The sequence below is a fragment of the Gossypium arboreum genome, chromosome 12 (assembly GCF_025698485.1).
Source record: "Gossypium arboreum isolate Shixiya-1 chromosome 12, ASM2569848v2, whole genome shotgun sequence".
NCBI lineage: Eukaryota > Viridiplantae > Streptophyta > Magnoliopsida > Malvales > Malvaceae > Gossypium > Gossypium arboreum.
Genome location: NC_069081.1, coordinates 13,684,671 through 13,705,090, shown reverse-complemented (window position 1 = coordinate 13,705,090; position 20,420 = coordinate 13,684,671). Strand labels below are relative to the sequence as shown.

Genomic DNA, 20,420 nt, shown 5'->3' with positions numbered 1-20,420 from the left:
TATGTAAGATTTGTTTTATATTTATTCTTATTTAGGTTTTATTTATGGCATTGTTCAGATATTAACGGGTAAATTATGCAATAACTTTTTTATATTTATTTTGATTTAGGTTTTATGCATGGCATTGTTCAGATATTTTGTAGTTATTATTCCCATTATGTTTTATAATGATTGATTTGAGTTATAATTTATTATTTATATAAAAAGTAATTCTAATTATTTAGATTTATTTATAATTGTAATTAGAGGTTCCTCAATAATTAATATTATTTGGATCGGATCGAAATGATTGTTTGGATCATGAAATTGATTTAGAAAGTGGTTTTAAATTGGTTATATCGGGAACCAGTATGAACTGAAATTTTTAAAAAATTTTAATATGATTGGCGAACCAATGATCTGATTGGTTCGACCACTAGTCTAATTTTAAAAACATTGTCAACAACTTGAATTTTAAATTCAAAAAGTTCATTTAATTATTTAGAAATATTAAAAACAATATTTTATTTTTACAAATAGATAATAATATGGGTGAATCCAAATTTAAAATTTGTTGTCAAATTGTTGATTGAATCTTAGTTCGGATAACATCGTTATCATTACTAATGTAATAGAATTTGAGTTCGAGCACGAGTATGAACATAAGTATGCTGAAGCACATTTATTCTCTTATTTAAGAGTTAGAGGTTACAGGTAGTTCTAGTTATTGTATCAAAAAGTTGTTGTCAAAATTCTTTGGTAAAAAGACTTTTCTTGTCCTTCTCAATTTCAAAATTGAGCATATTGGTCCGTTTAAAAAAATTAAAGCAATATAATCCCTGTTAATATCAAAAGTGAGCAATTAAAGATAATTAATTTCAGTGTTAATGTCTTCTATCAATTGTACATAATTTTGATTGGTAACATAATGAATTTAGCCTTCGATGTTTACATATTTGGTCATTTTGACCTTAATTCTAAAAAATTCAACAAATTCAATATTAATATTTAGACCTTTAAACAAATGGTGCGAGATAGATTCTTAAACTAGGACCAAATTAACAAAATATATAAATTTTGAGGGCTAAATTTATTATTATACTAATTAGAATCTTGTACAACTAATGAAAATATTAACTCGCAATTAATTGTCTTTAATTGCTTCCTTTCTAAGTTAAAAGGGATTAAATTGCTCTAACTTTTAAGAAGAATAATTTATTCAATTTCAAAACTGAGAAAGGCCGAATAGATTTTTTACAAATTTCTTTAAATTCAATTTGAATTTATTTTTTCAAAGTAAATATATATACAACCATAAATATATGTTTAAATTATTAAAAATAGAATTAAATTAATATAAATATATAAATATATAAAAGAAAATCAGAATATACCAAACAAAATACACCAATAACAATTATCGTGATAGGATTTATAACTTAAAAACCCAAAACCTCAAATTTTGCCCATAATACTATAACTTTATTTAAAAAAGTGAAAAGATAACTCATGTCAAAGCTCTAATCCAAAATAAAAAAAAAAAAAAAGGAAGAAAAAAGAATGAGTAATGGAATGGGAAATCACAAATCTGAACAGGTAGGACAATAAACAAGTGGAGGTAGTCCATATGGCTCTCAATGGTTTCCCATCAAAGGCTTAGAACCACAAAAATCTATGATTTTGATCCTCCAAATTGCAACTTTGCCACAAAATAGAAAGAAAAACGAATGTTGATGATGCACTGCAATTGGTTGAGGTTTGAGAAGATACGGATTTCTTATTAATGTTATAAAAAACAATGAATAATGGCTTTTATAAGGGCCACCCTGTAATTTATTTAAATTTTATTTAAGCATATAAAATATATAAGCATTTTTTTTGTCTAAACTTAAACTTTGTTGAAATGCCCTCAAACTATTTATATAAAATTATCTTTTATTAAAATTAAATAATAATATATAAGTTAAAAAAGTCTTTAAAGCTCTTCAACGTTTCAAAAAAATAAAAATTAATTAAGCCCTTAATATTTTTTCGCATTTAATTGAGTTCTTGAACATTAAAATTTCAATTAATCAAGTCTTTTGATCTTTAAAATTAATGGTCAACTATTAAAGAACAACAACAACTGTTATGGGTGGTTATTTTTGTCACGTGGCATGTTAGGATTATGCCCATGACGAAATATAATGTTTTATATTTAAAATAATTAAAAATCATAAAAATATAAAAATATAAAAACCATAAAAATTATGAAAATTATAAAATATATAAAATGTGAAAATGAATTATAAAAATTAAAATGACACAAAATTTATATAAATTATAAAAATATTATAAATTAACGAAAAATAAAAAAACTGTAAAAATATGAAAATATAGAAAATATTAAAAATATTATAAAAATATAGAAAAGTGCAAAATTATAAAATATGGAAAAAATATAAAATTACAAAAAATATTACAAGATATTAAAAATAATAGAAAATTTAAAAATTATATGAAATTAAAAAATAAAAATAAAAAATAAAAATATTATTACAAACTAAGAGAGTTATAACAAGAGAGAAGAGTAGAAAATGAAAAGATGATTCAACTTTCACTTTAGGATACAAAAAAGCTTATACATGCCCTCTATTTATAGGGCTTCAATCACCATAAGTTACAAAGCTATAATAAAGATAATTAATGCACCCTGTAAATTTTTAAAGGTTACAAGAGTTGTAAGAAAATGAACTCTTGGGGGTTATGGGAGTTATATGGACATCCATTTTACAACACTCCCCATTGGATGTCCATTAACAAAAAAACGTGCTTCATTAAAATCTTATTAGAAAAAACCCTATGGGATAAAAATCTAAAGATGGAAAAAGAGTACACAATCTTGTATTACAAGCTATCTCCTTAAAAACTTCACTAGGAAAACCTAGTGAGACAAAAACCTTGATTAAAGGACAAGAGTACAACGTGTTTTAGACTCCCCCTAATGACAACATCGCAATACATTTTTGAGCCAACACATTCCAATATTGTATACTAGTCTTTCAAATGTTGTGGTTGACAATGCCTTGGTAAAAGGATTAACCAAATTATCACTAGAACGAATTTGTTGAACTTCTATATCACTGAACTTCTTAAGATCATGAGTGAAGAATAATTTTGGTTTGTCACCTTTTATGTAACCACCCTTCAATTGAGTTATACATGTTGCATTATCTTCGTATAAGATAGTTGACATCTTTTCTTGTAAAGGCAAATCACATATCTTCTGGATATATTGGGTTAACAACCTTAGCCAAACACACTCTCAACTTGCCTCATGCATTGCAATTATTTTTACATGATTTGAAGAGGCAGGAGCTAATATTTGTTTTGTTAAATGTCATGGTATGGTTGTACCTCCTCATGTAAATAAATATCCCATTTAAGATTGACATTTATGTGGATTTGATAAATATCCTGCATCAACATAGCCAACAAATAGAGATATTGAATCATTTGAATAAAATAAATACCAATAGTTCCTTCTAACATATCTAAATATATGTTTAATTCCATTCCAATGTCTATGAGTTGGAGAGGAACTAAATCTTGCTAACAAGTCCACAGTGAATGCTATATCAATTCGTGTGTTGTTTTCAAGATACAACAATGCCCTTGTGGCACTTAGATATGGTACTTCAAGTCCAAGAAACTCTTCACCATTTTCCTAAGGATGAAATGAGTCTTTACTCATATCTAGTGATCTTACAACTATTGGGATACTCAATGGATGTGTTTTATCCATGTAAAATTTTTTAAGATCTTTTTTGTATAAACTGAATAATAGACATGAATTTTTTTTTCTCCAAGATTGCGAAGCATCCTATTCTTGTTTTTGCTGATTGGTGCGTCCATCTTTATTCTTTCTAAAAAAGAATAATTGTTGGTTGTGTGGGAAGGGTGTCCCAAATTATGGTGGGTCTAGTGTTTGAAGCGGTGGCGGGTTGCGAGGGAGTATGGCTGTGAAACGTGGATGGCTGTGGTCTCTCTAGCCCATAGGAGGTCCTGCATGATGGAAAATTCATTGGTTTCGTAAAGGTTTTGTCGTTTATTTCAAATTTTATATTTTTCTCATTAAAGATTTGTAGAGATATATGGTTTTGTACGTCTTTTTGCATGGTTTTTTGTTTTGTAATGCATGGCACACCATCAATAAAAGATTTTGATTTTGACTTTATGACGACTTATTAAATAGATTTTCCTTTGTTTCGGTTGGCATTAAAAAATTGTAAGTAGGTTATATGTTTTCTTTTTGTTATTTCCATTATATTAAGGTTTTACTGATATTTCTAGTTTTAGAAGTTGTTTTGTTTTTTGAGTTTTTGTCTTTCGCTTGTGTGGGTGGTTTTATTAATTTTTTTTCTTTTTCTTTTTTGTTTTTGTGCCCTGCCTGGGCGTGGGGTTTTCTGGAGTTTATCTTGGTGAGTGGGGTTTGTGTTTATTGGTATTTGGATTTCTATTTGTTTCTCGTGTTTCGCAGCTGGGTTTTATTTGTTTGTTGTTGTACAGAGCTTTCTTGAATTATTTTTTGTGTTCCTAGGAGTCTACTCTCTTCTAAAGGATGGAATCATTGGCTTCATCCTTTTTGGTGCACCCGGGGAAAGGGAATCTTTGTGGAGTCAAAGATCAAAATGGATGAAGAAATCAACGTAATGTTAGAAAGATTGAAATTCTCGAAAAAAGAGTCGACTAGAGTTATAAGCACCAACACCGAAAACAATCTTCAAGGTTTTGAAGCATGGGCGGTGGGCAAAATAATGGCGATAGAAAAACCTAATAGAGAGGCGATGTACAGGGTTCTAAGATCGTTATGGTTTACTAAATAAGCTGTACATTTTGTAGCCCTTAATGAAGGAGCAACACTAGCCAAATTTGGATGCCTGGAAAATAGAAACAAAATCCTCAACCTTATGCCATGTCTGTTTGATAACTGCCTTTTCGCCATGATGCCATTCATAAAGGGTAAAAAAAATTAATACTTATGCTTTTAACCTTTCTCCTTTTTAGCTGCGTATTTACAATATTCCTTCGAAATATATGAATCGCCAAACTACTCTAGATATCGAAAATGTTATAGGAGAACTAGTCGCGATCGACTGGAAAGATAGGAACGGGGGTTAGACCGAATTCTTGAGGTTAAAAATAAAAATCAATGTGTTATGTCCACTGCGAAGAGTTGTGAGGTGGGTGGGAATAGATGGGGTTGAAGTTATCTGTGCTCTAAAATATGAACAATTATTGGCATTCTGTTATGTGTGCGGACTCATCGGACATACAACAGGAAAATGTCCAAACAAAGAGGAAACCATCGATTCTAACAACTTGAACTTACAATATGGGATTTAGCTAAAAGTAAATACAGTAGCTCAAAACCAAGACAGAAGCATATGGAGAAATGGGATCGAGATAGTGGCAATAATGGATTTCCAAATGAGGCAAATGATGAAAGCAAGATGGACACAAAGGATGAAAGTGAGAAAATATTGCAAAAAGGCAAAAGAAAAATGAGAGATTAGGACTTGACATCCAACTCACCCATGGATAAAAAAGCTCATAAGTCAGTGAGTGATGGCTGGGTTGATTCAAAAGTAAAAGAAAGAGGCAAAGAAGCTTGAATGGAGACCTTACGGAGGAAAGCCCATCTAAAATAGTGAGGCAAAAGTTATTGGATAATATCTCACCGTGTAAGGCGGCGGCTGGAGATCAACCCCGTCAATGAAAATCTTTGGTTGGAACTATTATGGGATTGGGAACTCTGCGACAGTTCGCGACTTGAAGCAACTCCTTGTTGCTAACAATCCAGATGTTATCTTTTTATACGAAACTAAAGTTCATTCTAATAAGTTGTTTCATAGCTGTAGCAGTTAATGCGGTTAGCAAAAGCGGGGGTTTAACGATGCTTTGGAAATAAGGCATAAGAGTTGAAATCACGAACTACTTTAGGAACCGTATTGACTCCCTGATCCACTTTGACAATGACAACGCCATTAGGTTCACTGGTTTTTATGGGAATGCTGATCTAAATAATAGAAAAAGTTCCTGGGAATTGTTGAAGAGGGTGGGGAGACATGTGAAGGAAATATGGATTATAGGGGGGATTTTAATGCAATCTTTAACAACTCAAAAAAGGAGGGCGGCAGGAGGAAGCCGAAAGCCTTGATGGTTGACTTTGATGAGATTGTGGATGAGTTATCTTTGGTTGATTTGAAGACTGACAATGGGTGGTTCACTTGGGTCAATAATAGGGAATGCATGACTATTGTTAAAGAAAGACTCGACCGCTTCATGATTTTGGCCAATGAAGTTACCAAATTCCCTTTCATTGAGACTAAGGTGATTCGTTAGTCGAATTCAGACCATGACATTAATTTGCTGGATGCCGAAGGCCGTAAGCCGAAAGTTGGGCTGAGAGATCCTAGGGTTATGTTTAAGTATGATTCTTACTGGGCGAAAGAAAATGAAGCTAAAAATATTATTAAAAATGTTTGGTATGATGACACAAAAGATATTATGGATAGAATAGAAAAGGTGGGTCAGGACCTTAAAGTTTGGCAGTATAAGAAATACAAAGAGATGAGCAGCCAGATTGGTAAGCTTAAATCCAAGATAAATAGTGTCATTGATAATCTTAGAAGGCTTTATAATGGTAACAGGCTCAAATCCATGAGGAAAAAGCTTGGGAATTTGATGGACAAAGAAGAGAAATATTGGGCTCAGAGATCAAGAGTAAATTGGTTGAAAGAGGGCGTTAGGAACACCAGTTTTTTCATGTAAGAGCTTCCAATAGAAGGAAAAAATAATAATATTGAGAGGCTAAAAGATATTCATGGGTATTGGAAGAACAACACCAAAGATATATGTACGGCGGCCAGGAAGTATTTTCAAAATTTATTTAGGTCAACTTTACAAACAAATGATGATCTAAATGTTGATTTTATTGAAAATTGCATTTCAGGGAAGATGAATGAGAAGTTGCTGGAAGAGTTCAAAGATGAGGAAATTAAGAGAGCTTTCAACCAAATAGACCTGAGGAAAGCCCCGTGCATTGATGGTTTGTCAGGTAATTTCTACAATGAGCATTAGGACGTGGTGGGAGTTGATATTTTAAAATTGTGCCATGAGATTTTAAGAGGGGATAAAAATGTAGACAGCCTCAATGAGATCGATTATTGTTCTTATTCCTAAAATAAAAAATCCTATTGATATGACTATTTCCGGCCGATTAGTCTATGCAGGGTGGTATACAAAATTATTGCTAAAATTCTTGCTAACAGGTTGAAAGATACTCTTCCGAAGAGTATTAGCCAAAATTAGAGAGCCTTTGTACCCTGATGAATGATCTACGACAACATATTGATCTCCCATGAGCTAGTCTATTACCTTCAAAGTACTAAGAATGGTCCAAACAAGGTATTTGTAATCAAACTCTACATGAGCAAAGCATATGATCGGGTTGAGTGGAAATTCATTGAAGCGGTTATGATAAAAATATGTTACGCGGAGGCTTGGGTGAAAAAAAGTTATGAGCTGTATTCGTTTGGTTCGATATGTCTTAAAATGCAAATCTAGCAGGCCTCATACAAGGAGACCTTCTCTCTCTATCTTTCTTTATTCTACATGGAAGCCTTTTTTAAATTGCTTAACCGAGCTTAGAATGAAAATATGTTAAAAGAAATTCGGGCTAGTATTAATGGGCTACATATTAATCACCTTTTTTTGTTGATAACTCACACATTTTCATTTGTAATAAAAGAAAGGATGTTGAGGAGATCATTAATATTTTAAAAAGGTTTACAAGTATATCGGGACAAAAGATTAACAATGATAAGTCTATGATCATGTTTAACCCGAAAACTCTTTTGCATCAAAGACGAAATTTTAGTTCTATGCTCGAAATGCGTATGGTAGAGACTCTTAACAGCTACTTAGGTTTACCTTTACCCATTAATAGAAAAAAATCAATTTCTTTTACTAACATTATTAATCGGTGCACTTGTAAGGTTAATAGTTGGTTAAAACGGTCGCTGTCCTATGGTGGGAAAAAGGTGTTCCTTAAAGCCATTCTTCAATCTATACCTACATATGCTTTCTCTATTTTTCTTACCCCAAAAGGAACCATTGAGGAGCTTCATTCGAAAATAAGCCGAATGTGGTAAACGAGTAACGAGAAGACTCGCGGTTGGGCTATGATGGCCTGGAATCTTTTATGCTATCCAAAAGGGATGAAAGGCATGGGCTTTCGGGATATGCACTTGTTTAATTTAGCCCTCTTAGGAAGAAAAGTATGGAGGCTCGTTAATTTCAAAGATACGTTATGTTTTAAAGTCTTGAGCACTAGGGAGATGTTTTCAGGCCCAAACGCTGCAATAAGTCGTCGTTTACCTAGATGAGCATTGCTAAAGCGGCAAGTCAGAGATGGCAGTATGATAAATATTTTGTGGGACCAATGAGGCATCGAGGGGCTTAATAGGAACTCTCTTGATAGGTCTATACTAACCAACGATGAAAGAAGAGTTAATGATTTGTGGGACCAACATAATAAGCGATGGAAAAGGGAAAAGGTCATTAAACTTTATGGCAAAATTATGGGGGAGTGTATTTTCAATTTACCCATTCCTCATAATGGTATAAAAGACAATATAACATGGATACAAATCCCCCATGGGTTCTATATATCGAAGTCAGCCTACACCTGGTTATCCCTCAAGAGAATCAGTTATGGCCCTCACAGACTCCCTTGGAGAATTATTTAGAAGCTCAAAATACTTCCTAAGATTAAAGTTTTCAGCTGGAGAATTGGCCATGACATTTTACTAACCTATGACAACATCGATTGCATTCATAAGAATTTTTCCATAACCTACCTGAGATGTAAAAACAGTGCAAAGAATGCCCCAAGGTCCGTGAAATTCTTATTATTGGGGGTTTAAATAACATATTTCTTGATGGTAGCTATGACCGCTGCATAGACTGGCTGGAAAATACCCTTCGCAAGCTCAACTCAAAGGTTGCAGCTGATTTTTTTACTCTCCTCTGGAATTGTTGGAACAACAGGAATAAGATGGTGTTCCAGGGCAATGAGAATCCTGCTATGGTGGTGTGAGAGAGGGTGCAGGCTCTTAGCAATGAGTTCAGAATTTTCAACGATCCCCCTATGATTCCCCCTACTTTAGTGTGTAAAGGATGGAAGAAGCCCCCGAATGATTTTGTTAAGGTTATTGTTGATGCTGTGATCTTAGATGGGTGTGTTGGTTACGGGGTAATTGTGAGAGATGTTGATGGTTTTGTTTTGGGTGGCTGTTATGGCTTTGCTTATAAGACTCTCGATGTAATTTGGGCGGAATTGGAAGCCTTGTCTATAGGTTTGAAGCAGGCTGAAACTATGAAAATATCCAAGCTAATAATGGAGTCTGACAATGCAACCTTAACTAACACAGTCAAAAAGTGTGAAAATGACATTACTATTTTGGGTCGATGTGTTAAAAAAGAGTGTATGGTCCTTAGGAATTTTGAGTCGGTCTATTTTAATTGGGTTGACTGTAGAAGTAATGAAGTTGCTGATTTACTTTTAAGCTAGCTATTAAAAACAGATGTGATTTGTTACATTTTAAATGGATTATCCGTTGGGAATCCACAATGTTATTAGTCGTGAAGCAATAAAATGAGATTGACCTTCGGGTTGTTTTTATAAAAAAAAAAGAAAAAAGAATAATGGACATGAATTTCATCCTTTAGTTTTTTGATCTACAAGCCTAAAAAGAACTATGTTTTTCCAAGATCTTTCATCTCAAATTCTTTCTTTAAATAATTTACCATATTTTGAAGCTCTTTGAGAGTTCCAATGATATTTAAATTGTCAACATAAACAACAATCATCACAGAATTTGATCCAAACCTTTTTATAAAAACACATAGACAAATTGAATCATTTTTATAACATTCTTTCAACAAATATTCATTAAGACATTATACCACATATGTCCTAATTATTTTAATCTATATAAGGATTTCTTTAATTTGATCGTGAAATTTTCCTAAGGAACTCTATATCCTTTGGTATTTTAAACCCTTCCTTGATTTTTTTTTGTGGTTAGAAGTACTACCATTATGATCACCATGATCTCGGTTACTAGTACGTCATCGACCACATCAAAGCTACATCCACAGCCACAATCATGATTGTGACCTCTATAGTTGCTTAATATGATTAATTGATTATAAACGTTAATATATTGAACAATAACATCTGAAAGATCATGCGAATTGGATATTACTAACCTAAGGGGTCGATGTTGATATAAGACAAGTTAAAGTACTTATTTGGTGAAATTGAGACAAAAATAATGATATTATGATGTCATATGTATATAAATGATATTGAGATAGTATTGATTTTATTACATGATTTGATTAAATATGTAGATACTAAATATGATAATGTAAAACTTTGAAGGTATTTGATAAGATGGCATATGGAACTTAAGCCGAATGATGAATCATATGAAGACACTAATGAAATGAATCATGAGACAATAATAGATATTATAAGCATGTATATAGATGATTTAATAACTAATGTACGTACTTGATTTGATTATGCATTGTTTTTAAATTATGTTAGCACCACTAAGCTTCTTTGCTTAACGTGCGAATTTGTTTATTTTAGTGTGCACGTATCAAATAGGTCTCAATGATTCAAGAAGGTTGACAACATCCATTACTTACATCTCGACTTAGGAAAGTTTGTATAGCCTTTTGTATGTTGTGTTTTAAGTTGGTATATACCTAGTGTCAAGACTTAGCTTTAGAGTCTCTTTTGATGTTTTGGCATTTGAAATACAAGGAACTTGTAAATTTAAGCGTGATTATATATGTAAGAAGATGTGCAATATGTATTTATATGAATATGATGGTATGTATGACCTTGTTGCAATGTTTATGCCATGTTTCAAGTGTTGCTTGCATGCCAAGTAAGTGAACTTAATGTTTGAATTTCGAAATGTTGTGACCATGATATTATCCATGTATTTGAATGTGTTTAAATAGGGATGTATGATGTTGAGATATGCATTTAAAGTCCCAAAAGCTTTGGAAATGAATTGGTGTTTTACATTAAAAACCAGTAACTTTAAGGGTCATTTTTAGGTCTTGACAAACTTGTTTTGGTACAATGGGTCAGATGTATTGGTACAAGTAAGTCAATAGCTAGAAATGAATAGTAAAAAGTATTTGTATTGGTACAAGTACCCATTTGTGCTGATACAACTGGGTTAGACAGGGGTTCCCATTGGATTTAGTGCCCTTAATGTAGTATTTTCTTCTTTGTGTACTTGTATTTTTTGAACAAATTGGTTTGATTAAGTATCCATTAATTACATTAATATCCTTTGTATATTGTTCTCAATGATTTTTTCACACAAAGCTAAATGAAAGCAAATATTTTCTCATTGATTGTCTAATGTTTAAGTAATACTAAGTAGTATTATGTGGTTGGATTGTAATACAAAAAAAACATCTTATATTAGTAGATAATCTAAACATGTCCTTAGTTTAATCACAAACGAGTAAATCGATTGAAAGACTAATATGTCGTCTATCAAGTCCAATTAGGGAGATAACTTGTATTGGGTATTGGAGTATATGACTCCCAGAAGATAGAGACATAAACGTGATTGACTAAACTGACAGTACATCGGGCAGGGCCCAAGTAGAATAGATCATAGATTTATTTATGGATTTATTCACTTGTGTTATTCAGAGTGTGACATACCTTAATCTTGAGTGGATGATGGACTCTGTATGCATGACTCATATACTTTAATGTAAATGAAAGCCTGAGTTCAAATAGATAAGGAACCAAAATCTAGTACGTTGGGTATATGACTTGTACCGTATCTAGCATCATTCCACAATAGTGAAATTCATGACCCAACATAAGGGTAAATGGTATCCTTTCATTGGCATTTCATGATAGATGAAAAATAAACGTGACCACCGATCATTTGTCTTTATAATTAACTTTTCATGAAGGAAGATTTAATGGATACTGTGAGATAAAATATGATAATGTTGGGAGAATGTATTTATCCTAAAGAGATTAAGGATATCCTATGAGGATAACACACTTATAAGAAGGTCATTGGACAATCACTTATTAAGTCGCTTTCATAATGTTATTAATAAGAGAGAACTCAATAATGACTTTATAACTAAATAAGTTTATAATTAATAAGTGAAAAGTCGAAACTTAATTATAAATTATTTGAGCCTTAATTATATATGTCCAATTGATCCCTCCGCTAACTCGAAATAGCCAGAAATGAATTGCATGTAGAATCAATAGATAGAAATAAATGGAAACAATAAAGTGAGGGAAATAAATCGCATGTATCACTGTCTGCAGTGGATGCTTTTTTTTTTTTTTGCTAAGTACAAAAATAACTTAAGGATTAATTTAAGGTTCTTGAATTATTATTTTATTAATTATAATAAAATAATTGAAGTTCAAAATGAAATTAAATTAATCAATCATTATGAAATTATTGAATAAGAAAATTAAACATATTTCCTCATAGATTCTATTATGGTAAAGTTGTTATAACTTTAATGGAATTAAAATTGGGTTGAAAATTTTATTTAATTAAGAATTTTAATTTGATTAAATAATATTTATTTTAAGAAATAGAAAATAAATATTAGATTAGATTAAATTATAAAGTGTTGGGTTAAAAGTCTAAGAAGCACATATAATTGGACCCAATACATGAGAGGACCTAACCTATCTCTCATGTAACATGAGGGGCAGCAACCCTAGTAAAAATACAAGGGTGTGCCACCCCCTACCTCGACTCTCACACACTTAAAGTGAGACTTAATTTTCTATTTAAATAATGTTATTTATCAAAGAATTATTCAACTAGAACTCTTGTACTTCCCTCTATAAATAAGGAGCAATGGTTGACATAAAAATATACTTCACATGATGCTCATACATTATTATTCTACCAAAAGTAGTGGAAATTTATTTACTAAGAATAAATTCTATTTTCTGGGAATTACGAGTTTTATCGAATTATAAAGAAAACTTACTTTCTTACTGAAAATAAGTAAATCATTTTTTTTTGTGTTTTTGGTTTGAGTTTCTCAAGCCCACACTTGACGTGATTTGTGGTTTAAGGATAGCAAAGAAGGCCGTTCGATTGAAAGCCAGGACCAACTTGAGTCCACCTTGCACAAAGCACATGTAACATACGCGTTATGCCTTGAAGCTGGGTACAGTGCCATGTGACTAAATAGGAAATTTTGAGCGTTAATATAGAAAGTTACAATATTGCAATCAACAAATTTCATTGTTCTTCCTATGTAATCAGCAATAGATTCACCCGGTTTCATATGCAAATTCTCAAATTCAATTTGAAGTGCTTGGAGCAACACACGTTCGGCCTTTGCATTCCCTTGATACTTCTTCTTCATAACATCCCAAATATGCTTGGAGGTATCTTTACAACGAATTGTCTTCGAGGTTTGCTCGATCAATGGTTTGAAACAAGTAGTTCTTGGCCTTGAGATCTTTCAACTTTAAAAACTCCATTTCAGCTTTTTCTATCGTTGACTCTCGTTGTTGGTTCCTGCACACCAAACTCAACAACTTGCCAATAATCCTTGGACCTAAGGAAATTCTCCATCAAGATGCTCTAATGGTCATAATGACCATCAAAGCGAGGAATTGCAGGTTGAACAAAATATTCGAAAGCTATTGATGTTGATGCCATTGGAATTCTCAAACAACTACCCAATACAACTTTAACACATTGCTCACAACTTAACCTAACTCTAATACCATTGTTATAGATAGAAGGCTAATAACAAAGTTTATAAAGAAAATGATTAGAGAGAATAATTTGAAGAAATTTCTAGTAAACTGTCACATCCTACTTTATTGATTAACATAGCTTTATATATATAAAAAAAAAATAGCAACCATTAATCCACTATTATAGCTATAAAATATGAACAAATAATTAACTACTAACAAAGTGCCTAAAAACAAGGTCAACAAAATCATAACTGTTTCCTAAAATCTTCAACTACAATAATAAAACCCTCCGTTAAAAGGAGAATATATTTGATTGTTGAGGGATCGATTAACTATATGACGGATAACACTTTCGAATACTTCTTTTGAAGGTGCCAGCCCTCTTAACAATTTTAAATCCAACTCTTTTAATTATAAAACATTTATATTTATTATGAAATTTATATATACAAAATAAATATATAATCTTAAAAATAACATGTTTGATTTAATAATTGTTTCTCAAAGTAAAAAGGTCAATAAAAATTTTACTTAATTTAATGATACAAGAAGTGTTGGATTATTCTTTAAAAAAGGGATTTTCAAATTTTAATAATACAAATTAAAAATAAGATGAATTTTAATTTAATATTTACTATTCTAATTTCTCATTTCAATTTTTATTAATTTTTTAGAAATTAAATATTATTAATTTTAATCATTGCATTGCATAATTGAAAAAAATTATGACTTTAACTAAAGTCACACGTGGCATGATTTTATAAAAGGGGCATAGATAGGGATGGAAGATTTGCATTCAACACTATAATGAGTATATATAATCTTTTTAAAACACTATAGATAGGGATAGAAGATTTGCATTCAACACTATAATGGTTGGGTGTATAGGAATTGAGCTTTGATTCTAAAACAAAATAATATTTTTAAAAGTGGATATGGGATGAGGCGGAGTTAAAATTTTTTTATTTATCTTTTTTTTAATTTCTTATAGATGTTACAAATTTTATTTTATCTATTATAACAACATAAATTGCTTTAAATACAAAATAAAAACATATAAAAATTGAAACGATTTTTCTGATAGAATGGTACACATGACTTTAGTAATAAGTACATTTTTTTTTTGCAACATTTACTAAATTAAATTCATAAAATAAATGAGCAACAAATTGTTAAAAATATTTTTAAAATCTTCCTTTTAAGTTAATATTAATTATTATAAAATATTAAATGACTTTATATAAATATTATTATAAATTTTTTATTTTTGCAACTAAAAACCTTTTAACTATATAAATCACATAATTCCTTAAAATTTTCAACCATAAAATATTTATCTTTGTTACAATATCACAGTTTAGTTTTCAAAATTTTAAAAGTTAAGTTTAAGTTTTAAGTGAGTTATGTTATTTAACTTATAATTTTATATTTTAAAAAGTATATATATTGAATTATTAAAAATAAAAATTTAGCAACCCGAGGTTATGTTTTTAATGATATTTATATTGAATAAATTTTCTAAATTGTAATTGTTTTGTTTGGATAAATAAATAAATTATAGAAATTTTACAAGAGAAAAGTTTGGTACACTGCTACCACAAGCAGGGTCAATAGGTTGATCAGTGTTTTATAAGAGAATAATAAAATATTTTAAAAAAGAGATACGTGTAATTTTTAAAAGTTATTTGTGGAATAAAAACAATAAATTGCCAGTGTACCAAATACTAACTCATTTTATAAATTTAAAAATAAATATATTAAAAATAAATAATATAAAAATATACAGTATAAATATCATTATATTTGTAAAATTTTATAAAAAAATAAAATCTTAAAAAATATATTAAAATTAAATAAGAAATTTAAATTTTTATCTTATAGTAAAACAATTTGTATTAAATTAAATAAAATTATAAAAAAATTGAAAAATCAACTCTTCCATAAAATTTGAAAATAAAAAACAGAAACTAGGCTAATCTTGAAATTACTAACAAATTTTAAATTTCTTTAATACATTTATCGAAACAAGTAAATTCATTTTTAAAATTTTAAAACATTGATACAAATAAAATCCAGAGACATTATCAATATTATCTTCATTTAGAACTTTCTTTCTTTCTTTTTTTCTAATTAAATGTACATGGAACTAAAATACTCACTAATTTGCTGGTAAACCTACAGTATAGGTACTAGTCAGATAATTTAATTACAACTATCTCAAAAGACAATTTAGGGGTGAAATCACGAAATGAAAAAGAGAGTTTTGATTCTCCACTCTCCTGGATTTTTGTACTCTGAAAGCATTAGGAATAATAAAGAAATGACTTGGAACTGTATTTGATGCAATTACAGCACACCTTTGAAATCCATAGTCGTATTAACAGAGTACAAGATGCAATTAGTTCGAAGAAATTCTAAGTAATAAGCCACTTTAACCACAAAGCATTCCCGAGTCAACTTCCGTTATAAACCTTTTTGGGTAGCTAGGCCAGCCTTGGAATTTGTAGATTGCACAAGGCAAAAGGTTGGTTAGCATAAAAGACAACCTTAATGTATTTTTAGTATTTGATTGCTGAATTTAATAACAAAGAAACTAGTTATTCTGTTTCGAAACTTCAGCTTCAGCCCTTGCCATTGGATCATCCTTCATCTCTGTTTCATCCTCTTTCTCCCCTTGTCGTTCCTCTGCCATTTTCTTCCTATGCAACTCCTCTGCAGCACGCATTGCTGCTTGGTTCTCTGCCTGAATACGCTGCATTTCTTCTTCTTGTTGCTGCCGCTCAAACCATGTGTCAGCATCAGCCCAAACTGCAGTTTGTACAAAATGGGTTGTTAATCTCAGGAGCAAGCGACCAAGAATATGTTCTACAATGAAAAGCCTAAAAGCAAACATTTACGATAAAAGGAAAAGAATTGAGTATATTGCATCACAGTTACAAATCTCTAATCATAGCCCAAACATTCCCCAGACTCGATAGGATGAGCGTCAAAAAAATTCCTTGGAAGGGTTATCCCGGAGGCCACAAATACAGTATAAGAAACTAATACAAAATTACAATCTTAGTTCAATTGGCACTATTGCTATTGCAATAACAAGGAAGACGTCCAATTTAAGGGTAGAAACGAGCATGGTACCAAAAAGAAAGTGTCAAAATTCCCATCTTTTAAGGCTAGGAATGTAGATTCAAATAAACCCATGAAGAAACAAAGACAAACTTAATGCTACTATGAAAAGCTATTTCGTTTCAGTATGCCTCTCTTGATCTCTTTTGAGTCAACCCAAACCCCATTTATTCCATTTTTTTTCTACGCACCCACAAGTTCAAATTGCTGCATATTCAGGGATCAAAAGAAATACACATTCAAATCAACCCAACAAATTCTTTAGTTGGACCAGAAGTTGCCAAAACATAATCCTAACTGTTTTTGCCTAAAGGGTATTTAACATATCTCTATGTAACCCCTTTACCGAAACCAAACTAAAACCAGAGGTAGAGCTTGAAACTGAATCCGACTACCCGATAGAATTAAGCACCTTTCGAATCACAGATAAAGAGAAATACATTGAGACAAAAGAAAGGAAAGGTAAGGGGATTAGAGGACATACTGGGTTGAGCAGCCCAGCCCTGCTCACCACCCTTGATCCGCTCAGGGAGGGCGTAGTTGACAGTGAGGACTCGACCATAGAGCTCAGCCCCATCCATGTTGTCCATGGCAGCAGCAGCATCCTCTTTCTCCAAGAAGGTAACGAAGCCAAAGGAGCGGTGCTTTTGAGTGGCCTGATCTAATGGAGTCTTGACGTCCTTTATGTCTCCAAAGGGGATGAAAGCTGCATGGAGGATTGTTTCATTCACTTCCTCTGCTAGTCCTCCCACGTACAACGTGTTCTTCTGCACTGCTTGCTGTGCCATTGTCTTAAATTCTTCCTCGATTCTTTTTTGCTTTGCTTTTTTCTTTTTCCCACAAAGCGCAGGGAAAGAATAAAAAAGAACAATCGGGGTAAAGAAAGAGGAAGGAGAAAAGGTTGTCACCAGCGGCGGATTTCGCAGCGGCCGTTTTACAACAAGAGGATAATGAGACGGCGGAGTTTTGAGGAGGAAAGCAGATGTTTGTAATTGTAAATGTAAGGCTCTTTTTAGGTTTAAAAGCACCGTCAAAACGGTGCCGTTTCCCTCTAAATGATAGACTGTCCCTTTTAGATGAGTATAGTCTCTCGTTAGACCTATATATTGCCAGAAAGTTTGGCCTTTGGTTGGAATTTGTATAGAGGTTTTTGTCTAAGATTTGGTTTTTGCTTGAATTTAATTTAAATAATAAAATTATATTTAAATTTAAATTAATTGTAAGAATATATAAATATTAATATAAAAATGTATTTATAATATTTTTGTTCAGTCAAAATGTGTTGAGTGAGTTGAGTGACATTTGATAGTGCCCACTGTAAATTTTTATTAAAGCGATTAAATCACTTGTTTTATTTAAATTGACAATATAACAATTGCTTTTTAGTAGTATCGAAAATGGTAGTTTAAAACCTCATTTTTGAGATTCAAGTAGGTAAATATTATTTATTAATATTTACTAATTTATTATAGAGATATATTAAATTTCAATATGATAATTTTGTCAATGAAATGATTAATTAGAATAAAGAAATTAAATTGTAAAAATGGTAAAAGTAAATTGATTTATATTAATTAAAAGGATTAAAAATAAATGGTTAAGAATTTAAGTCGCAAAATATCCTTTTTAGTTATTATGCACCGTTAGTGCATCAATTTTATTAATTTATATGTTAAAATATAAGTTAAAATAAAAGATTAAAAAGTAATAAAACATAAAATAAGGAAGAAAAACATCACCATCACCATCTTCATTTTCCTTTTTTTCCAACACTAAAACCTCATTGAAGGGAGCTTGGAGAATTCGGTTAATTTTTTTCCTTGCATATTAAGATTTGAAGTAATTGGTAGATAATCGAGGAAAAGAAAAAATTGTAAATTAGTCCCTGACAGTTCTATTATTGTTGTTTGTACCTGGTAAGTTCATAGGATAAACTTTTATATATAACTGTGCTATTTGTGGTTGTAATGAATATTTTATGTGTATTGATTGTACTGTGATTTATATGCAAATTGGTATGAATGTGAGAAACATTGGAACTATATTGAATTGTATAGATGTGTAAATTGTGCCCGGATGAACAATAAGATAGGATACAATTGGCAAGCCAATAGGGTTAGTCATGCATGTGTACGGGATTTGCAATTCGATGCCTACTGATTTGCACTACGGTGCCTACTGCTCTGCACTTCGGTGCCTACTAATTTGCACTATGGTGCCTACTATTTTGTACTACAGTGCCTTCTGATTTGTACTACAGTACCTACTGTACTGCACTTCGGTTCCTATTGATTTACACATTATGGTGCCTACTAGTGTGGTTTAGTTACCCACATATTCATATCTATTCATTTAGTTCATTCGGTTGACTGTTTAAAGGAAAATGCATTTTTTGATTTTGTATAGTGATTGGAATGAATGTGTTCACATGGTTATAATAACACTTATGCTTGAATTGAATAAAATGGTACATTTGTTTGATAGTCTGATGAAATGGTATTTAGTTGATTTATACGAATGAATGAATGATTTATATGGTTGTATATTAAATGCTCACCTTTCGGTTGTGGTATATTGTGACAGGAAACTTAGTTAAACTTTTTATTTTGATATGTTAATTCTAATATGAGGTAAGTTTACGGTTTTAACACCTATGAGCTTACTAAGCATATATAATGCTTATTATGTTTCCTACCTTGTACATATATTTTGCGGAGCGTGAGGATCGGATCAACTAGAAGCGCACACTATGCAACTTCTATCTCTATATACCTTTTGTAGTCCAAGAATCAATTTTTCGACATGTATATAGACTTAATATGTATAATGTCATCTTGGATGATAATGATAATGATATGTGTGTCAAATGCTTGAGTTTGATCATGATATAGTATGTTTTTAAGTCTTGCTAAATGGTTGAGTTATTTTGAATGATGACTAATTTCAATGGAATTGGTATGAAATGCACAAATGTGTAAACTTATAACAAGGCTATTTGGTATGTTATAAGCTTTGATAAATGTTTATGTTTGTGAATGGTTAAGTGCTTAATTGATGAATATAGGGAATGCAATGAATGTTGATGTATGATTGGTATTAGATGGAATGAATATTTGGTATTAAATGTTTAAATGAAGTGAGAGGTTTCACTTGGTGTTTGAATGTGATTGAGGTGCCTTAGGGCATATTGGTTAAAGTTAGGAAAATGCTACATTTTGGTATGCTTTTGGTGCATTTTGAATAGGTTAAAAGAATGGATAAGTGACTACTTTTGGCATACATAATTGTTGAATTGGCAACTTGTTATTTTGGCATACAGGGGCTCAACACGACCGTGTGTCACACACGGGCAAGTGATACAACCCTGTGCTCTGTATTATCAAGGTGGTTTTGGTTGAACAATGTCATAATCTGTAACGGCCCTCACCCGTATTCAACGCCGGAATAGGGTTACAGAGCATTA

At 31.3% G+C, this 20,420-nt stretch overlaps 1 protein-coding gene across 1 annotated transcript; it reads right to left on the bottom strand.

Annotated features, from left to right (window-relative positions):
* Nucleotides 1-16,170: 16,170 nt before the first annotated feature.
* Nucleotides 16,171-18,029, bottom strand: LOC108478184 (uncharacterized). The gene is made up of 2 exons (XM_017780609.2): nucleotides 17,442-18,029; nucleotides 16,171-16,642 (listed from the first exon to the last, which is right to left on the bottom strand). The coding sequence occupies exons 1-2, from the start codon at nucleotides 17,743-17,745 to the stop codon at nucleotides 16,428-16,430; spliced, it is 519 nt and encodes a 172-aa protein (XP_017636098.1). The 5' UTR covers nucleotides 17,746-18,029; the 3' UTR covers nucleotides 16,171-16,427.
* Nucleotides 18,030-20,420: the final 2,391 nt, after the last annotated feature.

Coding starts and splice junctions, on each gene's coding strand:
- LOC108478184 (XM_017780609.2), bottom strand. CDS start 17,745: ATGGCACAGCAAGCAGTGCAGAAGAACACGTTGTACGTGGGAGGACTA. Junction 16,643..17,441: donor GGGCTGGGCTGCTCAACCCA/GTATGTCCTCTA, acceptor TACAAACTGCAG/TTTGGGCTGATGCTGACACA.